General features: G+C 46.8%; 1 protein-coding gene across 4 annotated transcripts in view; it reads left to right on the top strand.

The window, feature by feature from the left end:
- The window catches only part of LOC119971815 (AMP deaminase 3-like), an 80169-nt gene that overhangs the window by 29364 nt on the left and 27115 nt on the right, over positions 1 to 23690 (top strand). For all 4 annotated transcript variants that reach the window (XM_038807993.1, XM_038807990.1, XM_038807992.1 and 1 more), the window contains exons 6-9: positions 3881 to 4010; positions 19395 to 19589; positions 22270 to 22401; positions 23474 to 23637. In XM_038807993.1, the coding sequence (XP_038663921.1) occupies positions 3881 to 4010; positions 19395 to 19589; positions 22270 to 22401; positions 23474 to 23637 (621 nt within the window). The remainder of the gene's footprint in view (positions 1 to 3880; positions 4011 to 19394; positions 19590 to 22269; positions 22402 to 23473; positions 23638 to 23690) is intronic.

Genomic DNA, 23690 nt, shown 5'->3' with positions numbered 1-23690 from the left:
GTGTGGATTGTTCTGTGTTAGTATACTGTAGATAGACAGTGTGGATTGTTCTGTGTTAGTATACTGTAGATAGACAGTGTGGATTGTTCTGTGTTAGTATACTGTACAATAGACAGTGTGGATTGTTCTGTGTTAGTATACTGTACAATAGACAGTGTGGATTGTTCTGTGTTAGTATACTGTAGAATGGACAGTTGGATTGTTCTGTGTTAGCATTCTGTAGATAGACAGTGTGGATTGTTCTGTGTTAGTATACTGTAGATAGACATTTTTGATTGTTCTGTGTTAGTACACTGTACAACAGACAGTGTGGATCGTTCTGAGTTAGTATACTGTACAATAGACAGTGTGGATTGTTCTGTGTTCGTATACTGTAGATAGACGGTGTGGATTGTTCTGTGTTCGTATACTATAGATAGACGGTGTGGATTGTTCTGTGTTCGTATACTATAGATAGACGGTGTGGATTGTTCTGTGTTAGTATACTGTAGATAGACAGTGTGATTGTTCTGTGTTAGTATACTGTAGATAGACAGTGTGGATTGTTCTGTGTTAGTATACTGTAGATAGACAGTGTGGATTGTTCTGTGTTAGTATACTGTAGATAGACGGTGTGGATTGTTCTGTGTTAGTATACTGTAGATAGACAGTGTTGATTGTTCTGTGTTAGTATACTGTAGATAGACGGTGTGGATTGTTCTGTGTTAGTATACTGTACAATAGACAGTGTGGATTGTTCTGTGTTAGTATACTGTAGATAGACAGTGTGGATCGTTCTGTGTTAGTATACTGTAGATAGACAGTGTGGATTGTTCTGTGTTAGTATACTGTAGATAGACGGTGTGGATTGTTCTGTGTTAGTATACTGTAGATAGACAGTGTGGATCGTTCTGTGTTAGTATACTGTAGATAGACAGTGTGGATTGTTCTGTGTTAGTATACTGTAGATAGACAGTGTGGATTGTTCTGTGTTAGTATACTGTAGATAGACGGTGTGGATTGTTCTGTGTTAGTATACTGTAGATAGTGTGGATTGTTCTGTGTTAGTATACTGTAGATAGACAGTGTGGATTGTTCTGTGTTAGTATACTGTAGATAGACAGTGTGGATTGTTCTGTGTTAGTATACTGTAGATAGACAGTGTGGATTGTTCTGTGTTAGTATACTGTACAATAGACAGTGTGGATTGTTCTGTGTTAGTATACTGTAGATAGACAGTGTGGATTGTTCTGTGTTAGTATACTGTAGATAGACAGTGTGGATTGTTCTGTGTTCGTATACTGTAGATAGACAGGGTGGATTGTTCTGTGTTAGTATACTGTACAATAGACAGTGTGGATTGTTCTGTGTTAGTATACTGTACAATAGACAGTGTGGATTGTTCTGTGTTAGTATACTGTAGGATAGACAGTGTGGATTGTTCTGTGTTAGTGTACTGTACAATAGACAGTGTGGATTGTTCTGTGTTAGTATACTGTAGATAGACAGTGTGGATTGTTCTGTGTTAGTATACTGTAGATAGACAGTGTGGATTGTTCTGTGTTAGTATACTGTACAATAGACAGTGTGGATTGTTCTGTGTTAGTATACTGTAGATAGACAGTGTGGATTGTTCTGTGTTAGTATACGGTAGATAGACAGTGTGGATTGTTCTGTGTTAGTATACTGTACAATAGACAGTGTGGATTGTTCTGTGTTAGTATACTGTAGATAGACAGTGTGGTTTGTTCTGTGTTAGTATACTGTAGATAGACCGTGTGGATTGTTCTGTGTTAGTATACTGTACAATAGACAGTGTGGATTGTTCTGTGTTAGTATACTGTAGGATAGACAGTGTGGATCGTTCTGTGTTAGTATACTGTACAATAGACAGTGTGGATTGTTCTGTGTTAGTATACTGTAGGATAGACAGTGTGGATTGTTCTGTGTTAGTATACTGTACAATAGACAGTGTGGATTGTTCTGTGTTAGTATACTGTAGATAGACAGTGTGGATTGTTCTGTGTTAGTATACTGTAGATAGACGGTGTGGATTGTTCTGTGTTAGTATACTGTAGATAGTGTGGATTGTTCTGTGTTAGTATACTGTAGATAGACAGTGTGGATTGTTCTGTGTTAGTATACTGTAGATAGACAGTGTGGATTGTTCTGTGTTAGTATACTGTAGATAGACAGTGTGGATTGTTCTGTGTTAGTATACTGTACAATAGACAGTGTGGATTGTTCTGTGTTAGTATACTGTAGATAGACAGTGTGGATTGTTCTGTGTTAGTATACTGTAGATAGACAGTGTGGATTGTTCTGTGTTCGTATACTGTAGATAGACAGGGTGGATTGTTCTGTGTTAGTATACTGTACAATAGACAGTGTGGATTGTTCTGTGTTAGTATACTGTACAATAGACAGTGTGGATTGTTCTGTGTTAGTATACTGTAGGATAGACAGTGTGGATTGTTCTGTGTTAGTGTACTGTACAATAGACAGTGTGGATTGTTCTGTGTTAGTATACTGTAGATAGACAGTGTGGATTGTTCTGTGTTAGTATACTGTAGATAGACAGTGTGGATTGTTCTGTGTTAGTATACTGTACAATAGACAGTGTGGATTGTTCTGTGTTAGTATACTGTAGATAGACAGTGTGGATTGTTCTGTGTTAGTATACGGTAGATAGACAGTGTGGATTGTTCTGTGTTAGTATACTGTACAATAGACAGTGTGGATTGTTCTGTGTTAGTATACTGTAGATAGACAGTGTGGTTTGTTCTGTGTTAGTATACTGTAGATAGACCGTGTGGATTGTTCTGTGTTAGTATACTGTACAATAGACAGTGTGGATTGTTCTGTGTTAGTATACTGTAGGATAGACAGTGTGGATCGTTCTGTGTTAGTATACTGTACAATAGACAGTGTGGATTGTTCTGTGTTAGTATACTGTAGGATAGACAGTGTGGATTGTTCTGTGTTAGTATACTGTACAATAGACAGTGTGGATTGTTCTGTGTTAGTATACTGTAGGATAGACAGTGTGGATCGTTCTGTGTTAGTATACTGTACAATAGACAGTGTGGATTGTTCTGTGTTAGTATACTGTAGATAGACAGTGTGGATCGTTCTGTGTTAGTATACTGTACAATAGACAGTGTGGATTGTTCTGTGTTAGTATACTGTAGATAGACAGTGTGGATTGTTCTGTGTTAGTATACTGTACAATAGACAGTGTGGATTGTTCTGTGTTAGTATACTGTAGGATAGACAGTGTGGATTGTTCTGTGTTAGTATACTGTACAATAGACAGTGTAGATTGTTCTGTGTTAGTATACTGTAGATAGACAGTGTGGATTGTTCTGTGTTAGTATACTGTACAATAGACAGTGTGATTGTTCTGTGTTAGTATACTGTAGATAGACAGTGTGGATTGTTCTGTGTTAGTATACTGTACAATAGACAGTGTGGATTGTTCTGTGTTAGTATACTGTAGATAGACAGTGTGGATTGTTCTGTGTTAGTATACTGTAGATAGACAGTGTGGATTGTTCTGTGTTAGTATACTGTAGATAGACAGTGTGGATTGTTCTGTGTTAGTATACTGTAGATAGACAGTGTGGATTGTTCTGTGTTAGTATACTGTAGATAGACAGTGTGGATTGTTCTGTGTTAGTATACTGTAGATAGACGGTGTGGAGTGTTCTGTGTTAGTATACTGTACAATAGACAGTGTGGATTGTTCTGTGTTAGTATACTGTCGATAGACGGTGTGGATTGTTCTGTGTTAGTATACTGTAGGATAGACAGGATTATTTTTACGGTCAACGGTTAATTTGTGTAAAGCGGGATTTCATTTGAATAAATCTGTCAATATCGAATCAAACTTCTTTTGCAGGAAGACGTACTGCCACCGGAGGCTAAACTTCTTAGGATCAAAGTTCTACTTGCACGAGATGTTAAATGAAATGGCGGAACTTCGGGAACTGAAGTGTGTACCTCATCGTGATTTCTACAATGTCAGGAAGGTAACGTAACCATAGAGCTAAAGGGAAAGATTATGTTCCATCCCGGTGTTTACCTCGGTCAGCCATGAAGAAGCTGTTCGTCCCTATCATACAGATTGTGTTTCTGTAACAGTTGCGACCTGTTCTGAATATAAAATGGTCGCCAATAAATGCAGGTGAAACTTGTTGATCCAGAGAGTTGTGAGAATGTGGACCGTTTGGAGTAATTGAGGTGATGTATTGTTGGGGGTAAGGTGTTCTATTCCATTTAATGAGCCACACTCTGTACAGTTCAGCATTACAATAGTTGTGTTCCCATAGCGAGTATACAACTCTGGATTAGATACATTGAAGGGGAAGCTAGGAAAGCGCACGAGGGAGAAAGGAGTAGTTGGATATGCTGACAGGATGGGGTGGGAGGCGACTTGTGTGGAATATAAACACTGTCATGGACCAAATGACCATAGCTACTTTGTAAATCTATAAAATCTCTAACTTGTAAACCCGTGTTTTAATACGAATCTGGGCCATGTGGCGCTTTTGGGAGGGGAAGCTATCCTAATTGAAAAAATATCTTAAAAATGGCATATACTTTCTGGGCCCCTCGTGCTGTGTGTGCCTAAACAGTACATTTACCAAATTATATCCACTGATGCAAGAGAACCATCTGCACCTATATGTTGTAGCGGGGTAGGTTCGGCATTTGCCCACGGCATATTTTTATGTTATCTGAGGATCAGATCCAAAGGCCTTCACTTTCTACCAACAGCTTACTTATTGTCCAGGTTTCTGAGGCCTATGCCAGTGACGTGGTCCTATTGTTCACAGATCCTGCTGACCTGTGGAGGATGCCAGGCTGTATACTCTGCTGTGCCCTCTGCCAGGATCAACTGGGCAAAGTGTTCCAGACTCCTGGTTGGTCCGTGGCAGACGGACCCCCCTCCCAGAGGAGCTCAGGCCTTCCACCTGGAGCAGGAACAGCCTCCTCTCCTTGGAAGTCTATCCCTGCCCGGCTGAAGAATCCTGGCCGGCTAACTGGCAGGAGTTAGAGGCCAAGGCCACCGCTCACTTGAGACGCTGGGCAGGACTGTTCCGAGTGCTGTCTTACAGGGGCCAAGTTCTTGTCATAAACCAGCTGATTGCCTCCATGTTGTTGTACCGGCTGGTCACTTTGACCCCATCCCTGACTTTGTCACAAAACTCCAGAAAATGCTCATACACTTCTTCTGGGAGAAACACTGCACTGGGCCGCTGCTGAGGTTCTGAATCTCCTGCTTAGGTAGGGCGGTCAAGCTCTGGTGTGCCTTCGCACCCAGGTGCCAATTTTCCACCTTCAGAACCTGCAGTGATACCTCAACATTGAGACACCTCCACGATGGTAAGCTCTGGTGACATTTTTCTTCCACCAGGTGCATTGTCTGTACTACGACGTGAAGCTCCGTTTCATAGCCCTGAGGGTCTTCATTACTCCTTGCGGACGATGCCCGTCTTTTACCAGGACCTGTTCAAAGTCTCAAACACGGTTGTCTCGCATAGATGCTCGTCCCCCGTCAGGAGTAGTGGCTGTTGTCAGGCAGCCGCTACTGAGGAATCCGCACCTGCACCATTACCACTGCCGGTGGCTGGCGGAGCAGAGGGCTGTGGCTGCCGGGGTGACCAGGATTGGGGACATGCTGGGTAGCGGAGGAGTGGGCTAGATGAGTTGGCACCTTGGGCAGCGATGGGTGTCCAGCTGATGGCTGATGCTATCCATGACCTCATAACGCTCGTGCTCGGACCCAACTATCATTTGTGGTGCTGAGAATGCCCAGGTGTGGGGTGGATCCATGTCTGAGCTGGTCCATACTTGGACGGAATTTCACATTGGCCCCAAGCCCTGAATCTTCTTTTGGGAGCCAGATGCCCACACCCTAGCCGCCTCTCAGAAATGCCCTCCATGCCCTTGCACACTGCACGGAGGGGTATTCTGTATGGGCTGCTGCTGCACACCTTTCACCTCCTTCCTCTCACCCGTCGCCTGGATATTCCTTGTTGCTGTCCAGCGGTTGAGGTCCCCACTGGAGGTCCATCTGGGGAGGAGTCCTCCCTCTCAATCTTGGGGACCTGGGGTGGAGGGTGTTGCTTGCAGCAGTCCAATTCAGCTGCCGTTTGCACGGATTGAGGGACTCCCAAAATGCCTGCCTTTTTTGCAGCCTTGCGGAGTCGGTGGACCATATCTATGTTAATGTTTTAGGCTGCACCCCCTTTTTAAATTTTAGTCAAACTTTTTATTAAAGTTTTGTTTGCACTTCAGCCCCACGTTCCTGATCTACAAGCACCCGATGCGAGAGGGGCAGGAAGGAGGAGGACCTTCTCATGAACCTGCTCTTGGGGCTGGTGAAACTTGCCGTTACCAGGTCCTGGCAGCAGGTGATCAAGGGAATGATCCAACTCGACTGTCTGCCCATCTTTCGCGGCTTCATTTGTGGCCGGGTATCCCTGGAGAGGACGAATGTCGCGCCCACTGGCTCCATTACAGCCTTCCATGCCCGGTGGGAACTACAGGGTCTGGGATGCTTTATCGACCACTTTAATCACCTTTTAATTTAATGTTTTTAAGTTTCAGTTGCCCCTTGTTTTTGTTTAGGGCAGTACCTCTAAGGGTGCTCCGTTTTAATTTGTCACTGAGTTTGTCGATTTAGTTTAATTCGTTGGAATTTAAAATAGTTCATGGAAATGGGATAGACTACAGCACCTGATGAGTTTTTTCCTTGTCACAAGCTTGAGTTTTCTTATTGTTAAACACAAAGTTACCTCTGGCTATCCCTGTCCTTCTGGCGTAATGGCTTGAGCCTGCCTGGAGGCAGCAGTAGACGGCATTGAAAGAGGCCTGAATTGGGAAACAAGCTTAGAATGGCAGATTTGATGAACAAGTGCCAACAGTTTATGGAGGAGAAACAGATTATAGATGATTGGGAAAGTCCCTGAGATATACATAAGTTAATGTATACTCAAGGAAGTTGATGGGGGCTGACAGCTGAATAAACAGAAGACATAATCAAAGAACAACAAAGGTATAATTGGCCAGAACCTGAGAAGGAAGGGAGCCAGTTACCATCTTACAGTCTCAGAAAGTGGACAGGCCACTTTCCAGCCATCAAGTCTGAAGGCCAGATTTTCAGCAAACAACCTTCTTAATCTTTGAGCCAAGGCAGTGCACAAAACCTTTGTAACAGCAGTTTTAAAATATCTTCGCTGGACCAGGAAAAGGTGGTTCCCAGATGAATATCATCCCTGTCTTCTTGTTGCTCTAGTCCCAGATGACCATAGACTGCTTTCCCCTTTTGAGGGGGAGAGCTGGCTGGTGGTGGTTTAATCTCAGGATCACTACACCTCAGGCGTGGGCCAAGGTTGAGAAGGTGGTGCTTCATGAATAACCTCTTGTGTGGTAATCAAAGCTGATTAATTAATTTGGATGTTTTTGGAGAACACGGGAAGTCTTAACAGAGTTCAGGCATCGTAGATATATAACCTGTGTGTTTAGTAATTGATATATCTTAATTGCATGAGCGTATAATCGTCCTGTGTGTATATTTGTCTTTACTTTATGGGTCCACGGTCAGTTCCAGCCCCACAGATTCCGGAATCCCAACATAAGTGAGTTAACCAATAATTTCTGTATTTTCTTGAGATCTTTAATCCTTGACTTCTCTAATGAGTTACAGGCACAAGATTTATAAGCAAGATGTTAACAAACTGTTTATTTATAAGAAGAGTAAAAGATGAACATATAATGGAACAAACCATTACAAGGGGACATAAATTTAAGGTGAATGGTGGAAGATATAGGGGGGATGCCAGAGGTAGGTTCTTTACCCAGAGAGTAGTGGGGGTATGGAATGCACTGCCTGTGGAGCTAGTTGAGTCGGCAACGTTAGGGACCTTCAAGCAGCTATTGGATAGGTACATGGATTACGGTAGAATGATGGGGTGTAGATTACTTTGTTCTTAATCAAGGACAAAAGTTCGGCACAACATCGTGGGCCGAAGGGCCTGTTCTGTGCTGTATTTTTCTATGTTCTATGTTCTAAAAATCTACCTATTCCCAAAACCCCGCCCCACCCTCCACCCAGGCACACACAAAACAAACAGATGGTGAAGGGGATAGGAAAGGTTAAAAAATAGCAGGGATTAAGAGGTATGAGAGATTTGAGGACCTTTGCTGCTAAGATTGAGGTTCTTGTAGGCAGCGATCTCTTCAGAATGCGAGGTGTTGCAAACCATCAGTGATTTCGGATCTTTTAAGGACTACCATCCATTAGAACTCCCAGTTTGTAGGGCTTCCTCTGGGGAATCGCCTTCACAGACTGAGATGGACTCTCAGTCTCCCTGAGATATTACTGGAGTTTTCTACCTGAGAGTTTACAACAGATTTTACATTTACTCTGTCTTTCTACGGGCTTGCCTGGTCTCTGTGCAGGGATTCTGAGACTGAGTGAAGAGAATTCTCAGACTGGGCTGATAGCCATTCAGACAGAAGATTAAACTGTTACAGGCCTGGTGGGAGAACCTGACCACAGCCTTTCAAACCAGTAGTTCCCTTCACAAGTCTGACTACTGCCTGCAGTCTTTTAAATAAGAGTGCCTTCCACAGATCTGACTGGGAGCCTCTTAAATCGTCTGGCAGAGAAAGACCTTAGAGAGAGAGCCTTAAAGCTGTTTCATTCCTGTATCTTTCACAGAACTGACAAAATAGGGCTTACTTCTCCTGTTCCAGAAGTTTCTGAAAAGCTCCACCAATCCCAAACAAGAATCTATCCAAGGCATTGCCTCCCTGATCGCCCGCCGTAGAATCCTGTTTGGCTGGCGGTCAGCAGCACCGCCCAGAGCTGCAGACTGGCTGTCCGACCTCTCGGAATCTCTCCAAATGGAGAAAATCAAATTCGCCATCCGAGGGTCAGACGACGGCTTCCACAGAACGTGGGAGCCATTCATGCAATTGTTCCAGGACCTGTTTGTGGCCAACGTACAAGAGGAAGAATAGTCGGGTGGCCAAGAATCAGGGGAAAATGGACGGGAATCGGGGGAAGGTAGCCGGGGGGGGGGGGTAGGGGGGGGGGGGGGGGGTTACGGGCTCGTTATGGGGGTTTGATGGCAAGCTAAGGCCCAAAACCAAACTATAAATAAATGCCTATAAACATGTGCCTCGGCCATATTGGGGAATGTAAAATATGTATGCTGGCTAAAGGGGGCGGCCACAATTGTTGTTATGAAGATGCTTACCTGTAAATATTCATGTTAAATTTTTGTGTTTTCTTTTTTTCTCTCTAATAATTTGTAATTTGTCATATATAAAATATGAAAACTCAATAAAAAACATTTATAAAAAAAAAAAAGAATCTATCCAAGGCGTGGAATTAAAACGAGCTGGTTAGCTGCTTGCCAAGTCCGTCAACATGACATCACAGGCTTTACAGACATCACAGAGCATACTGAATCAGAGTGGATCTGCTGGTTTGGTCCACATAGTAACTTGCGGCACTTGCGGCAGGGTGGGGAGGGCGGGGCGACCAGGTTTCAGCACTCGCAGTCCACCCAACAGCCGAAGTACATCACCTCTTTCGCATGAAAAACACACTTTCCACAGGTAGACACCAGACTCCAAAAAATGGCAAAGAACCTCCGCCAGGTTGTCCAAACGCTCTTGGTCGGTTGCTTCAGTGACCAGCATGTCATCTAAATGTACCGTTACACATGGTAGCCCACGCAGAATGTTCTCCATCTCCTGCTGGAATATGGCACAGACCAATGACATGCCGAAAGGCAACTTGGTGTACTCATACAGGCCGCAGTGCGTGTTGACCGTGATAGAAGTTCATAGAATTTACAGTGCAGAAGGAGGCCATTCGGCCCATCGAGTCTGCACCGGCTCTTGGAAAGAGCACCCTACCCAAGCCCATACCTCCACCCTATCCCCATAACCCAGTAACCCCACCTAACACTAAGGGCAATTTGGACCCTAAGGGCAATTTTATCACGGCCAATCCACCTAACCTGCACATCTTTGGACTGTGGGAGGAAACCGGAGCACCCGGAGGAAACCCACGCACACACGGGGAGGGTGTGCAGACTCCACACAGACAGTGCCCCAAGCCGGGATTCGAACCTGGGACCCTGGAGCTGTGAAGCATTTGTGCTAGCCACAATGCTACCGTGATGCCCCTAATTATGTTACAGTGATGTAACGGTGGAAGGCCATGACTCATATCAAGTTTAGTAACTGAGATTCCACCTGCTAATTTAGCAAAAAGTCTCCAAAGCCGGGCATCGGGTAGTGGTCCAAACACAAAGCCGTATTCACCGTCAGCTTATAGACCCCTCTTAACCGGACCGTCTTGTCCGGCTTCAACACCGGGACCATCAATGCCGCCCAATCTGCAAAGCGCACGGGCCAGATGATCCCCAGTCCTTCAAGCCAGCTGAGTATGGTCACCACCTTCAGTAACAATGCATAAGGGACCTGGCTGGCTGTGAAATATCTCGGTTGCACACCTGAGTCGACATGGATTTTGGCTTTTCGCACCTTTTATTTTCCCCAATCTGGGCTGAAAGACTTCAGGGTACTTTCCCAGTATTTCGCTCAGGCCCCTGATTCCACTTGGAAGATTTGTTGCCAATCAAGGTGTAGATGGCTCAACCAATCGCGGCCAAACAAGCTGGGGTTATATCCCTTCACTACAATTGGCGGGAGGCGCACCGACTGCTGACGATAAATACTGGGGCCATGGTGGTTCCCACAATGTCCAGTGGCTCACAATGAGTGGCCAATCAAGACTCAGTGTCCCTCAAATCCAAGTGTTGTACCCCTTTCTAAATGCGGTCAAATATTTTCCTTCCTACAATGGAAACTCCAGTGCCAGTATCAAGCTCCATATCCAATAGATGCCCATTCACCAGTATTGCGATTTTGATGGGGACAACCCGAGGCGCGACCACTCAGTTGAGCTGCACGCAGCCTTCTTTCTCTGGTTCATCCAGAATGAAAATGTGGGCCCTAGGCAGACGCCTACCTCTACGGCACCAGGACCTCTGGCTGCCCTGCGGCCTGCGCTCACGTCAGGGCCTATGACCACATGCTCCACAACGGCCCTGTTCTCCCTCTGCAGATTCTGGGGGGGATATCCCGTTGGGACGACGCGGTCTTCATCCAACGGACTGGGCCTGCACAGCGCCCAGTCTGGGGGGACCCCCCTTGGGAGGGGTCAATCCCTGGGAGGGGGCTCGTCCTGAGACATTAATTTCCATTCCCTGGATTTCCTGCACCCCTCGCTCAGCGCTCTCGCGAGATAGCAAAATTTGCACAGCTTGCTGAAGGTTTATGGATGGTTCGGGCAACAATTTATTTTAAGCTGTCACATTATTGATAGCGCATACCAAACGGTGGTGCAGCATGTCTGATACGGAAGTGACACATTCGCAGAATTTGGCTATCTTTCATAACCTCGACAAAATCCCAGTGACAGACTCTCCTGTATTAAAGCGATACCTCTGCACAATCACAGATGGTGTTGGGTGAAATGTTGCCCACTAGCGTTACGAGCTGCTTGGAAGTATGAGTGTCAGCCACCGCAGGATAGGTGAGGTTCTGTATCACACCGTGGGGATGTGCGCTGCAGGAAGTTAGCAAAATGACAGCCGATTATTCTCCATTGTTGTGTGTGTCCAATTCAGATACTCCGACCAGTTTATTTACTGAAAGGTTTGACCCAGGTATCGCTACTAACGCCGAGAACAAAGGACAACACAAGTATAAAATCAAGCCAATTATATTTAACAACAATAAAGTTAACCCTTAATTAACCCAAACAAAATGCTAGAGGTACCCAAGGTTCGTTTACACTTCCCGTAAAGATGCGTTGGTTGAACTATGGGTTTGATTCTCTGTCTTTCTGGTCGGTCATCACGAAGGTGGACTTTGCTGGCAGCTTCCTTCCTTCTCTGATCAGTCATGGATGGTCACGGGCACCTCCCATGTCACTTTTTATCCTCCTCCCTTCGCACCTTTCCAGAAGCTTCTCTGGCTTTCTGCCAATGAGGCTTTGGGAGGGAGTCCCAACACCCAATGAATTAGTTGATGACTGCTTGACAGAACACCCGGGGGCCAGTCCCCAGGTGTCCATCTCTGGTGGTGTGGGTTGCACATACCTTGTTGCCATACAAGGTCACGGAGGGAACCGGAGCCGGAGAGTCTGGCTCGGTCTGGGCTAACCAAAACAAATCTGTGCATATCAATAGGATCGATGATCTCCTAATTTGTGATCGACGGGTTCAGACCAGTTCTGGTAGTTTGTCTGTGGGTTGTGTATTTTACTTTGACCAAGTCCAAATTTGCATCAGCCTGCCTGAGGTTTGGATTGCAGTTTATTTTAAAATGTTCAATTCATTAATTTAAGATATCCAATTTAAACGCTTTTGTGAAGAATCCAGCTCAAAGCTTCATTGGGGGAGCTCATACTCCCTAAGAGTTACGGGATACCCAATAGTCCCCAGCCAATAGTATTCAGGCAGGTTACAACATCCCTCCCCGCAAAGACCGAGGAATCCACCGCAGACACTGGCAAAGGAAAGTGTCAGATTCGTTTCACGCAGGCTGGGTGTCATTTGCACGAGGCGCTGGATCGGGCGGTGCTGGACTGTTAGCGGAGGCAGTATTGAGACGGAGCTGCACTGTCAGAACAGGCAGTACTGAGGGAGTGCTGGACTGTTAGCGGAGGCAGTACTGAGGGAGTGCTGGACTGTTAGCGGAGGCAGTACTGAGGGAGTGCTGGACTGTTAGCGGAGGCAGTACTGAGGGAGTGCTGGACTGTTAGCGGAGGCAGTACTGAGGGAGTGCTGGACTGTTAGCGGAGGCAGTACTGAGGGAATGCTGGACTGTTAGCGGAGGCAGTACTGAGGGAGTGCTGGACTGTTAGCGGAGGCAGTACTGAGGGAATGCTGGACTGTTAGCGGAGGCAGTACTGAGGGAGTGCTGGACTGTTAGCGGAGGCAGTACTGAGGGAGTGCTGGACTGTTAGAGGAGGCAGTACTGAGGGAGTGCTGGACTGTTAGCGGAGGCAGTACTGAGGGAGTGCTGGACTGTTAGCGGAGGCAGTACTGAGGGAGTGCTGGACTGTTAGCGGAGGCAGTACTGAGGGAGTGCTGGACTGTTAGCGGAGGCAGTACTGAGGGAGTGCTGGACTGTTAGCAGAGGCAGTACTGAGGGAGTGCTGGACTGTTAGCGGAGGCAATACTGAGGGAGTGCTGGACTGTTAGCGGAGGCAGTACTGAGGGAGTGCTGGACTGTTAGCGGAGGCAGTACTGAGGGAGTGCTGGACTGTTAGCGGAAGCAGTACTGAGGGAGTGCTGGACTGTTAGCGGAGGCAGTACTGAGGGAGTGCTGGACTGTTAGCGGAGGCAGTACTGAGGGAGTGCTGGACTGTTAGCGGAGGCAGTACTGAGGGAGTGCTGGACTGTTAGCGGAGGCAGTACTGAGGGAGTGCTGGACTGTTAGCAGAGGCAGTACTGAGGGAGTGCTGGACTGTTAGCGGAGGTAGTACTGAGGCGGAGCTGCACTATCAGAGGGGAGTACTAAGGCAGTGCTGCGCTTTTGGGTGAGGCAATACTGCATAGAATATAGAATATAGAACTGTACAGCACAGTACCGGTCCTTCGGTCCACAATGTTGTGCCGAACTAGTCTGAAACTAAGATCAAATCAACCTACTCCCAATCATTCTAGTGCACTCCATATGCCTATCCAATAACCGCTTGAAAGTTCCTAAAGTGTCCGACTCCACTACCATAGCTGGGAGTGCGTTCCACGCCACAACCAATCTCTGAATAAAGAACCTACCTCTGACATCCCTCCGAGATCTTCCACTATGACCCTTATAGTTATGTCCCCTTGTAACAGCTACATCCACCTGAGGAAAAAGGTGCTGAACGTCCACTCTATCTATCCCTCTCATCATCTTATACACCTCAATTACGTCACCTCTCATCCTCCTTTGCTCCAATAAGAAAAGCCCTAGCTCCCTCAACCTATCCTCATAAGACCCACCCACCAATCTAGGCAGCATCCTGGTAAATTTCCTTTGCACCCTTTCCAATGCTTCCACATCCTTCCTATTATGAGGTGACCAGAACTGCACACAATACTCCAAATGTGGTCTAACCAAGGTCTTGTACAGTTGCAGCATAACCTCATGGCTCTTAAACTCAATCCCCCGTTAATAAATGTTAACACACTATAGGCTTTCTTCACGGCTCTATCCACTTTGGTGGCAACTTTCAGAGATCTATGGACATGAACTGCGAGATCTCTCTGCTCTTCCACATTCTTCAGAACCCCACCGTTAACCATGTAATCCACATTCAAATTTGTCCTACCAAAATGAATCACCTCGCACTTATCAGGGTTAAACTCCATCTGTCACTTTTCAGCCCAGCTCTGCATCCTATCAATGTCTCTTTGCAGCCTACAACAGCCCTCCACCTCATCCACTACTCCACCAATCTTGGTGTCATCAGCAAATTTACTAACCCAATCTTCAACTCCATCATCCAGGTCATTGATAAAAATCACAAATAGCAGAGGACCCAGCACTGATCCCTGTGGTACACTGCTGGTGACTGGGCTCCAGAATGAAAATTTACCATCTACCACCACCCTCTGTCTTCTATGTGATAGCCAGTAACTGATCCAATCGGCCAAATTTCCCTCTATCCCACACCTCCTTACTTTCTGCATGAGCCGACCATGGGGCACCTCATCAAACGCCTTACTGAAATCCATGTATACGACATCAACTGCTCTACCTTCATCTATGTGCTTAGTTACCTCCTCAAAGAATGCAATCAACCTTGTGAGGCAAGACTTACCGCTCACAAATCCGTGCTGACTATCCTGGATTAAGCGGATTAACTGCACTGTTGGAGAGGAGCACTGAGGGAATTCTGAGCTGTCTGAGGGAGAGATGCATTGTCAGAGATGCTAAGCTGCATTCTCCACTCCTGGGATTAAGTGTTGACGCTGGTGCAGGATTCGTGGACTTTCATGACAACAAAATTGGCACCGCACCTGGACCGATTCAGCGACCGTAGAGGGGATAGTCCTGGCGCCACATGGATCACACGATTCCAATGAGAAATGGTGCAGGATTCACCGAGTCCATGATTGACACTCGGGAGGCTGACAAGCTGCAGCCACATATACACATTACAATCTCACACACTCTAAACCAGCCAACTAGATGGCACCGGTTGTGCTGGAGCGTGCCCATACAGCTGATTGGTCGGCTGGGGCCAGAGGGCAACTAGGTGGGTGGGCTGGGGGGTCACCCATACGACATGTGGCCCTAAGTTCACAGTGGGCAGTCGGCAGCGTGCACAGCGGCGATGGTGTTCCGTGCTCATCCGCCCCGACCCCACAGCTTCCCTCCTGGCCACCCCCTGCTACTCCCCCTGGCCCTGGCAGAAGCCTCCCCGGCCAGTTGCACGACTGTCAGAAAATTATGGCGATGTTGGACACTTTCCGTACCCCCCTCTCTTCCCCTCAGCAGCCACGGCTGCACGATTTTTAAAAGAGCAAGTGAACCTCGCCGTCGGCCATTCGCCCCAGGGGAGGTAAAGCATCGCTAATGATATGCCAACGGCGCTTACTGTGCGTGCGGAGTGGAACGCATAGATGCCGCTATCGAGGCACCAGAGAATTGCGATTTGGGCCGAAACTAGTGCCCGCCACGATTTGAGCGTCAAAACCGATTCTCCGCCCAATCGTGTTTGCCGATTCCGGCGTCAGCTGACAGAGAATCCCGCCCTCTGTCTTTCACGTGTCATGTTAATCCAAAGTGACCGCAAAGATTTCAAGATGTCTGGAGCAGGTGCACTCAGATTAACTGGTTATTTATCCCATTGCTGCCTGTGAAATCTCCTGTTATTCACAAATTCACTGTTTTATTTCTGGCCTGTGCTCAAATTAGTGTCTAATTGCTTTACATTAGCCCAAAGACATTAACCTGTTTATGTTATGAAGTAAACATGTCTGGGATTTGTCGGGTTTATATTTAGGTTTGATCTGCTGACTTGGCTGTGTGTGTAAACACTCCTTGTATCAGATTCCAGAATGGACGTGATAGAAACAGTGAACACATTGAACATTTCAACACTTACAGTGAAGGGAACGCGGGGTTGAATCTGATATTAACACCCTATTTACATGTAACTCCTCTGCTGCGCCCATGAACGATTTAATCCTGATTAAAATCAGTTGGAGAAGACAACATTTAAAATAACAGTTTCAGATCCACTGTAAATTATTTTATTGCCACACATGGACAGCGTTACCTCAAACAAAGTTGAGGCTGACATTCTCTGAATGGTGAGGTGGCTGACTGTTGGGTATTGTTGTCATCATCAGCAAAATGGGGAAGAATTGAACCTGTGGAAACTCATCTACACAGATGGAGAAAAAGAAACTTGTGCCTCTTCTCCAGAGAGAGGGCAATGGAGAATGTGCCACTTCTTCAGAGAGGGACCAGTGGGGATTGTGCCACTTCTTCAGAGAGGGGGCAATGGTCAAAGACCATAAGACATGGGAGCAAAATTAGGCCATTCGGCCCATCGAGTCTGCCCCGTCATTCAATCATAGAATCATGGGTGATATGTTTCTCATCCCCATCCTCTTGTCTTCTCCCCATAGTAGGAAGGCTTACAACACCAGGTTAAAGTCCAACATGTTTGTTTCAAACACTAGCTTTCGGAGCACTGCTCCTTCCTCAGGTGAAGGAGCAGTGCTCTAAAAGCTAGTTGGACTTTAACCTGGTGTTGTAAGACTTCTCACTGTGCTCACCCCAGTTCAACGCCGGCATCGCCACATCACTTCTCCCCATAACCCTTGATCTCCTTATTTCTCAAGAACCTATCTCTGTCTTAAAGACACTCAGTGACTTGGACTCCATAGCCTTTTACGGCAATGGGTTCCACAGATTCATTACCCTCTGGCTGAAGAAATTCCTCCTCATCTCTGTTAATAAGAACATAAGAACATAAGAACTAGGAGCAGGAGTAGGCCATCTGGCCCCTCGAGCCTGCTCCGCCATTCAATGAGATCATGGCTGATCTTTTGTGGACTTAGCTCCACTTTCCAGCCCGAACACCATAACCCTTAATCCCTTTATTCTTCAAAAAACTATCTATCTTTACCTTAAAGGATCGTCTCTTCAGTCTGAGGCTGTGTCCTCGGATTCTGGTTTCTCCTACTAGTGGAAATATTCTCTCCACGTTCACTCTATTTCAGACTGTGCCCATTCCATAGAGGAGAGGGGGGGGAGGAATTGGGAACTTGTGCCTATTCTCCATAGAGGGACCAATGGGGAATGTGCCACTCCTCCAGATAGAGGGCAATGGGGACTTGCCCATTCCATAGAGGGGAATAGGGAACTTGTGTCACTTCGCCAGACAGCGGGAAATGGGAACCATACCACTTCTCCAGAGAGGGAGCAATGGGGACTGTGCCACTTCTCCAGAGAGGGGGGAAATGGGGACTGTGCCATAGAGAGGGGGAATTAGGAACTGTGCCACTTCTCCACAGAGGGAAAAATGGGGACTGTGCTACCTCTGCAGGGAGGGGGAAATGAGAATTGTGTCACTTCTGCAGAGAGGGGGCAATGGGGACTGTGCCACTTCTCCAGAGAGGGAGAAATGGGGTTTGTACCATTTCTGCACAGAGCGGGAAATGGGGACTGTGCCACTTGTGTAGAGAGGGGGAAATGGGGACTGTACTGCCTCTGTAGAGTGGGGAAATGGGGACCTGTGCCACTTCTCCAGAGAGGGGGCAATGGGGATTGTGGCCATTCAATGAGGGGGGGGGGGGGATTTGGAACTTCTGCCTCTTCTCCAGAGAGGTGAAAATGGGGACTGTGAATTTCTGCAGAGAGGGGGAAATGGGGACCATGCTACTTCTCCAGAGGGGCAAATGGGGACTGTGAACTACTCCAGAGAGGGGGAAATGGGGACTGTGCCCCATCTGCATAAATGGGGCTTTGGAGACTCTGCCCTTTTCCGGGAGAATGAGAAATGAAGACTGTGACCCTTCTACACAAGAGGGGGCAATGGGGACTGCATCTTCTTTCCAGAAAGACAGCATAAAGGACCAAATGATCAAGAATTGGTACAATTGAAATTTCTTTTCCCTAAATATTGTTTCCACCTCCCATTTATTGCTCTGAGTCCCATTCCCAGGCTCTACCCCTGTGACTGGAAGTAAAGGAGGACATCTACCTGAGCCACGGTAAATATGTAGAGACACTGGCAGATGAATAAAGAGGGTTCAATCTCTGCAGGCACTGGGGGTTTGGTTACATTTAGGAACTCCAAGGAGGCAGATGATACACCCTCCTGCCCTCCTCAGATTTAGTGATGACGCCAGTGGGATTAACACCATGAAAGTTCCTCAAATACCATTTCCTTATAAAACCTGTGCAGAAAGTGCTCAGTCCAAAGGAATGCTTGCTATTCCGAGGTGTGCTCTGGAGTGCATGTCAGGAACTCAGCCTCTGAGATCAGAAGGACCATTGGAATTGCGCACTGTCATATCCTGATTCATACGCCATAATACATTATCTGTAATCTCCACCAAGCGGTGACTAATGAATTCAGCTGTCAAGCAAACCTGCCCACTCAGTGGGTTTCCTCAATGTTAGTGCCATGGTTTCAGCTAGGGCTCAGTGGTAGCAAAGAGTCAGCGGGTCGTGGGAGCTTTCTGTGTGAAAATTGGCTGTCGGGGTTCCTTTATTACAACAGTGGCTACACTTCACTTTGTTAGTTGTAAAACACTTGGGATGTCCTGAGGTTGTGAGAGGTGCTGTAGAAATGCATGTCTTTCTTTCTGTAACTGTTGTATTCACACATGGGTAAAGGTATTTGTGGGCAGCACGGTAGCATACTGGTTAGCACAATTGCTTCACAGCTCCAGGGTTCCAGGTTCGATTCCCAGCTTGGGTCACTGTCTGTGCGGAGTCTGCACGTTCTCCCCGTGTGTGCGTGGGTTTCCTCTGGGTGCTCCGGTTTCCTCCCACAGTCCAAAGATGTGCAGGTTAGGTGGATTGGTCATGATAAATTGCCCTTAGTGTCCAAAATTGCCCTTAGTGTTGGGTGGGGTTACTGGGTTATGGGGATAGGGTGGAGGTGTGGGTTTGGATAGGGTGCTCTTTCCAAGAGCCGATGCAGACCCGATGGGTGTAATGGCCTCCTTCTGCACTGTAAATGCTATGTATTCGCCATGTTTTGTTAAACCATGGTTTGTGTCTGTAATTACAGGTGTCTGTCACCATTTAGTGTCTGAAATGTTCCTGTTCCCCTGATTGTAACTGTGACATTCCCACCCCAGGTGGACACTCACATCCACGCTGCTGCCTGCATGAGTCAGAAACATTTGCTGAGGTTTATTCAGCAAACCAACAAGACGGAAGCTGATCGAATTGTACTGGAGAAGAAAGGACGCCAATTGACCCTGAGAGAGGTGTTTGCAAGTCTCAACATGGACCCTTACGATCTCACCGTTGATTCACTGGATGTGCACGCAGTAAGATCTAATTTTCCACTTTTGCCATTGTGTTTATAATGTTAATAACTTGCATTTATTTTGTGCATTTTTTGAAAAACATTGTTCGTGTCACTGGCCAGGCTGATGTTTATTGCCCATTTGTAATTACCCTTGAAATGGTAGTGGTGAGCCGTTCCCTTTAACCCCTTTAATCCCTTTAACCATATGCAGTCCATGTGGCGTAGGTACACCCACAGTACTGTAAGGAAGGGAGTTCCAGGATTCTGACTCAATGGGCGGGATTCTCCCGCAATTGGTCGGATGGCCCGACGCTGGCGCCAAGAACGGCGCAAACCACTCCGGCGTCAGGCCAACCGGAAGTTGCAGAATCCTCCGCACTTCCGGGAGCTAGGCTGGCGGCGGAGGGGTTGGTGCCGTGCCAACCAGCGCCCAAGGGCCAGCGCGAGTTGGCGCATGCGCAGAACCATCGACGTGGTTCCGCGCATGCGCAGACCGGCCGGCGTGTTCCTGTGCATGTACAGGGGGGTTCTTCTCCGCGCCGGCCATGGTGGAGCCCTACAGAGGCCGGCGAGGAAGGAAGGAGTGACCCCACGGTACAGGCCCGCCCGCAGAGCGGTGGGCCCCGATCATGGTCCAGGCCACGGGAGGTGTCCCCCCCGGGGCTGGATCCCGCCCCCGAGGGCCACACCAGCCGGCCTACCAGCCAGGTCCATTTCCCACCGGCGGGACTGGCCAGGAACTGAAGGCCGCTGAGCCCATCGGGGCCCGGAGAATTGCCGGGGGGGGGGGGGGTCACTGCCAATGGCCCCCGACCGGCGTGGCGTAAACCCTGCTCCCGTCCGATAACTGGCGCCGGAGAATACGGCAGCCAGCGGGGGGGGTCGGAGAATCCCGCCCAATGTCAGTGATGGAACAGCCAAAATAGTTCCAGATAAGGAAGGGTGTGGTTTGGAGGTGAATTTGGAGGTAATAATTTTCCCTTGGGCAGAATTCTCCCATGCTCCCGCTGGAAAGTTCAATGAGGGTATTGGAGGTGGCCCGGAAATTGGTTTCACACTGGTGAAAATTTTCTCACTCACTCATCCAGGCAAGTGGGGCGTCTTCCATCACACTCCAAACTTGGGCCTTATAGATGTTGAACTGTGGGCAGCACGGTGGCACAGTGGTTAGCATTGCTGCCTACGGCACTGAGGACTCGGGTTCGAATCCCGACCCTGGATTACTGTCCGTGTGGAGTTTGCACATTCTCCCCGTGTCTGCGTGGGTTTCACCCCCACAACCCAAAGATGTGCAGGGTAGGTGGATTGGCCACGTTAAATTGCCCCTTAATTGGAAAAAATAATTGGGTACTCTAAATTTATAAAAAGAAAAAAAAATAGATGTTGAATTGGCTTTTGCAGCAGAATTCCCAGCGTCTGACCTGCTCTTGTATAATATTTATGTGGCTGCTTCCGTTCAGTTTCTGGTAAATGTCCTAGGATTTTAATGATGGGGGATTCGGTGATGGTAAAACTTTTGAATGTTAGTAGAAAGTGGTTAGTCTCTGATACCTCCACATGGTTTAAAACATCCCAAGCACTTCACGGGAGCGTAATAAGACAATAAAAATTTTTTTTTTATAAGTTTAGAGTACCCAATTATTTTTTCCAATTAAGGGGCAATTTAGCATGGCCAATCTACCTAACCTGCACATCTTTTGGGTTGTGGGGGTGAAACCCACGCAGACACGGGGAGAACGTGCAAATTCCACACGGACAGTGGCCCAGGGCCGGGATTCGAACTCGGGTCCTCAGCACCATAGGCAGCAATGTTAACCACTGCGCCACCGTGCTGCCCGTAAGACAATAAAATTAACCATGAGCCATATTAAGAGCTATTAGGGCAAGTGACGAAAACTTTGATCAAAGAGGTAGGTTTTAAAGAACATATAAGGTAAGAAGAAATGGCGAAGGATGATCAGCCAGCATTGTGGAAACCCACAAGTAAAATGGGAGAAGCTGAAAGAAGAAGAGATAAGATAAGGCTAAAGCTCAATACAAGATGGACCCAGACTGTAAAAATTTAGTGGTTGTTAATAGAGAGCAGAACTAACACGTCACTCTGGGCCAGATCAAAAACAAGGGAAGGAGGAATACTAACGGTGTTCTTAAAAGAAGATTTACTAGAATGGTACCAGGGACGAGGGACTTCAATTATGTGGAAAGGCTGTGGTTGTTCTTAGAATGGACAAGGTTAAGGGGAAATTAAATAAGAGGTGTTCAAAATTATGTGTGGTTCTGATAAAGTAAGTAAAATGAAACCGTCGGCAGGAGGGCCGCTAACCACAGGACACTGATTTAAGAGAATCTGCAAAAGAACCAGAGGGGAGGTGAAGAGAGTTTTTGTTTTGTACACAGTGAGTTGTTGTGACCTGGAACACGCTGCCTGAAATGACAGTCAGAGCAGATCCAGTAGTAACTTTCAAAAGGGGATTGAATAAAAACTTGAAAAGTAGAAATTTGCAGGGCGATGGAGAAAGGGCTGGAAGAGTGCGACTAATTGAATAGGCCTTTCAAAGAGCCAGCACAAGCATGATCAGCTGCTGAATGGCCTTCTCCTCAACTGCTATTCAATTTGGACATGATTTTTGTATTCTCATAGTATTGATCTTTTAAAATGTGTCTGAAAGCTGGTTTGTGAAAACAAATTTCTCTCTCAGGGCCGCCAGACATTTCATCGATTTGATAAATTCAACGCAAAATACAATCCAGTCGGTGCCAGTGAACTCAGGGATCTTTACCTGAAGACAGACAACTACATGCAAGGGGAGTATTTTGCTCGGATCATCAAGGTATGACCATTTATGAAACGTCCGAACATCGTGCCTTGTAATTAAAAAATGTGGACCTTAAAATCTACAGAGCAGGCTCGAATGTAAAGAAGAACTTGTATTTATTACCATTCACAGCCTCAGTGCCTCAAAGTATCTCACATATAATGGAATACATTTCAAGTGTCGACACTCATGTAGGAAACGTAGGAAATTTGTGCACAGCATGTTACTATTGAGAACAATGCGACAAATAAGCAGATGATCCTCGAGGCTGCTCCACCATTCAAGAGAATCATGGTAATCCACGCTGACACTCCCAAATGCTGTGCAGATGGAGTGCTTCACTGTCGGTGGAGACCTTCAGTTGAGGTGTTAACTTGAGGACCAGTATCCTGGTCAAGTGGATGTAAAAGATCCCACGGCACCATTTCAGAGAAGAGCAAGGGAGTCTCCCTGGTGTCCTGTCCAATATTTACCTCTACCCCAACAGATTAACCCGCCATTATCTCTCACTATCGGCCATTATCTCTCACTACCGGCCATTATCTCTCACTACCGGCCATTATCTCTCACTACCGGCCATTATCTCTCACTATCGGCCATTATCTCTCACTACCGGCCATTATCTCTCACTACCGGCCATTATCTCTCACTACCGGCCATTATCTCTCACTACCGGCCATTATCTCTCACTACCGGCCATTATCTCTCACTATCGGCCATTATCTCTCACTACCGGCCATTATCTCTCACTACCGGCCATTATCTCTCACTACCGGCCATTATCTCTCACTATCGGCCATTATCTCTCACTATCGGCCATTATCTCTCACTACCGGCCATTATCTCTCACTACCGGCCATTATCTCTCACTACCGGCCATTATCTCTCACTGCAGTTTGTGGGACCTTGCTGTGCACAAATCAGCTGCTGAATTTCTTACATTAAAGTAGTGACTGCACTGCAAAAGTACTTAATTGGTGGTAAGATGCTTTGAGATGTCCTGAGATCAGGAAGGAGGCTATGAAAATGTGAGCCTTTGGTTTTCAGTGCCTCCCATGGAGTATTATTGTTGTGTGTTGGTCCATAGGAAGTCTCTCGTGACTTGGAGGAAAGCAAATACCAGTACACGGAACCACGACTATCAGTCTACGGTGGGTCACCGAATGAGTGGGCCAATCTGGCCAGGTGGTTTATTAAACAACAAGTCTACTCGCCAAACGTCCGCTGGGTTATTCAAGTTCCTCGCATTTAGTAAGTCCGAGGTTTCATACAATCCCTACAGTGCCGAAGGTGATTCGGCCCAT

This window comes from Scyliorhinus canicula, chromosome 9, assembly GCF_902713615.1.
Source record: "Scyliorhinus canicula chromosome 9, sScyCan1.1, whole genome shotgun sequence".
NCBI lineage: Eukaryota > Metazoa > Chordata > Chondrichthyes > Carcharhiniformes > Scyliorhinidae > Scyliorhinus > Scyliorhinus canicula.
This window is presented reverse-complemented; position numbering and strand designations above follow the sequence as displayed.